Here is a 327-nt window from a genome sequence, read left to right as displayed (position 1 = left end):
CCCTCCGCGCGCAGGCTGGGGCGCCCCGGCCCTCCCCCAGGGGCTCAGCGCCACCCTCCCGAGTCTCGGTTCGCGCCTCTGTGAGATCGGAAGAGCGTCGGTACTGGCGCGCGTAGGGACTGGGGCCCGGGGCTGTGTTCCCCCGCGCCAGCGGCGGCCGTTGCCGGGGCGCCCGTTGCTAGGGGCGCCGTTGCCACGGACGCCCGCCCGGCACTCAGCCCACTGAGCGCTGAGCTGTGGTCAGTCCTGCCGCGCCATGGACGACCTGCGAGTGCTGTGGATGCGCGACCGTGTGTACAACGCCTTCGGCATCACAGACCCTCAGCT

At 73.1% G+C, this 327-nt stretch overlaps 1 protein-coding gene across 1 annotated transcript in view; it reads left to right on the top strand.

Annotated features, from left to right (window-relative positions):
* The first annotated feature begins 256 nt into the window (after positions 1-256).
* Positions 257-327, top strand: part of DNAH10 (dynein, axonemal, heavy chain 10) — a 158,629-nt gene continuing 158,558 nt past the window's right edge. Inside the window, exon 1 of the mRNA XM_010841412.1 lies at positions 257-308. Coding sequence (XP_010839714.1) covers positions 257-308 — 52 coding nt within the window. The remainder of the gene's footprint in view (positions 309-327) is intronic.

The sequence above is a fragment of the Bison bison genome, unplaced genomic scaffold (assembly GCF_000754665.1).
Source record: "Bison bison bison isolate TAMUID 2011002044 unplaced genomic scaffold, Bison_UMD1.0 scf7180017864160, whole genome shotgun sequence".
In the NCBI taxonomy this organism is placed as follows: domain Eukaryota; kingdom Metazoa; phylum Chordata; class Mammalia; order Artiodactyla; family Bovidae; genus Bison; species Bison bison.
This window is presented reverse-complemented; position numbering and strand designations above follow the sequence as displayed.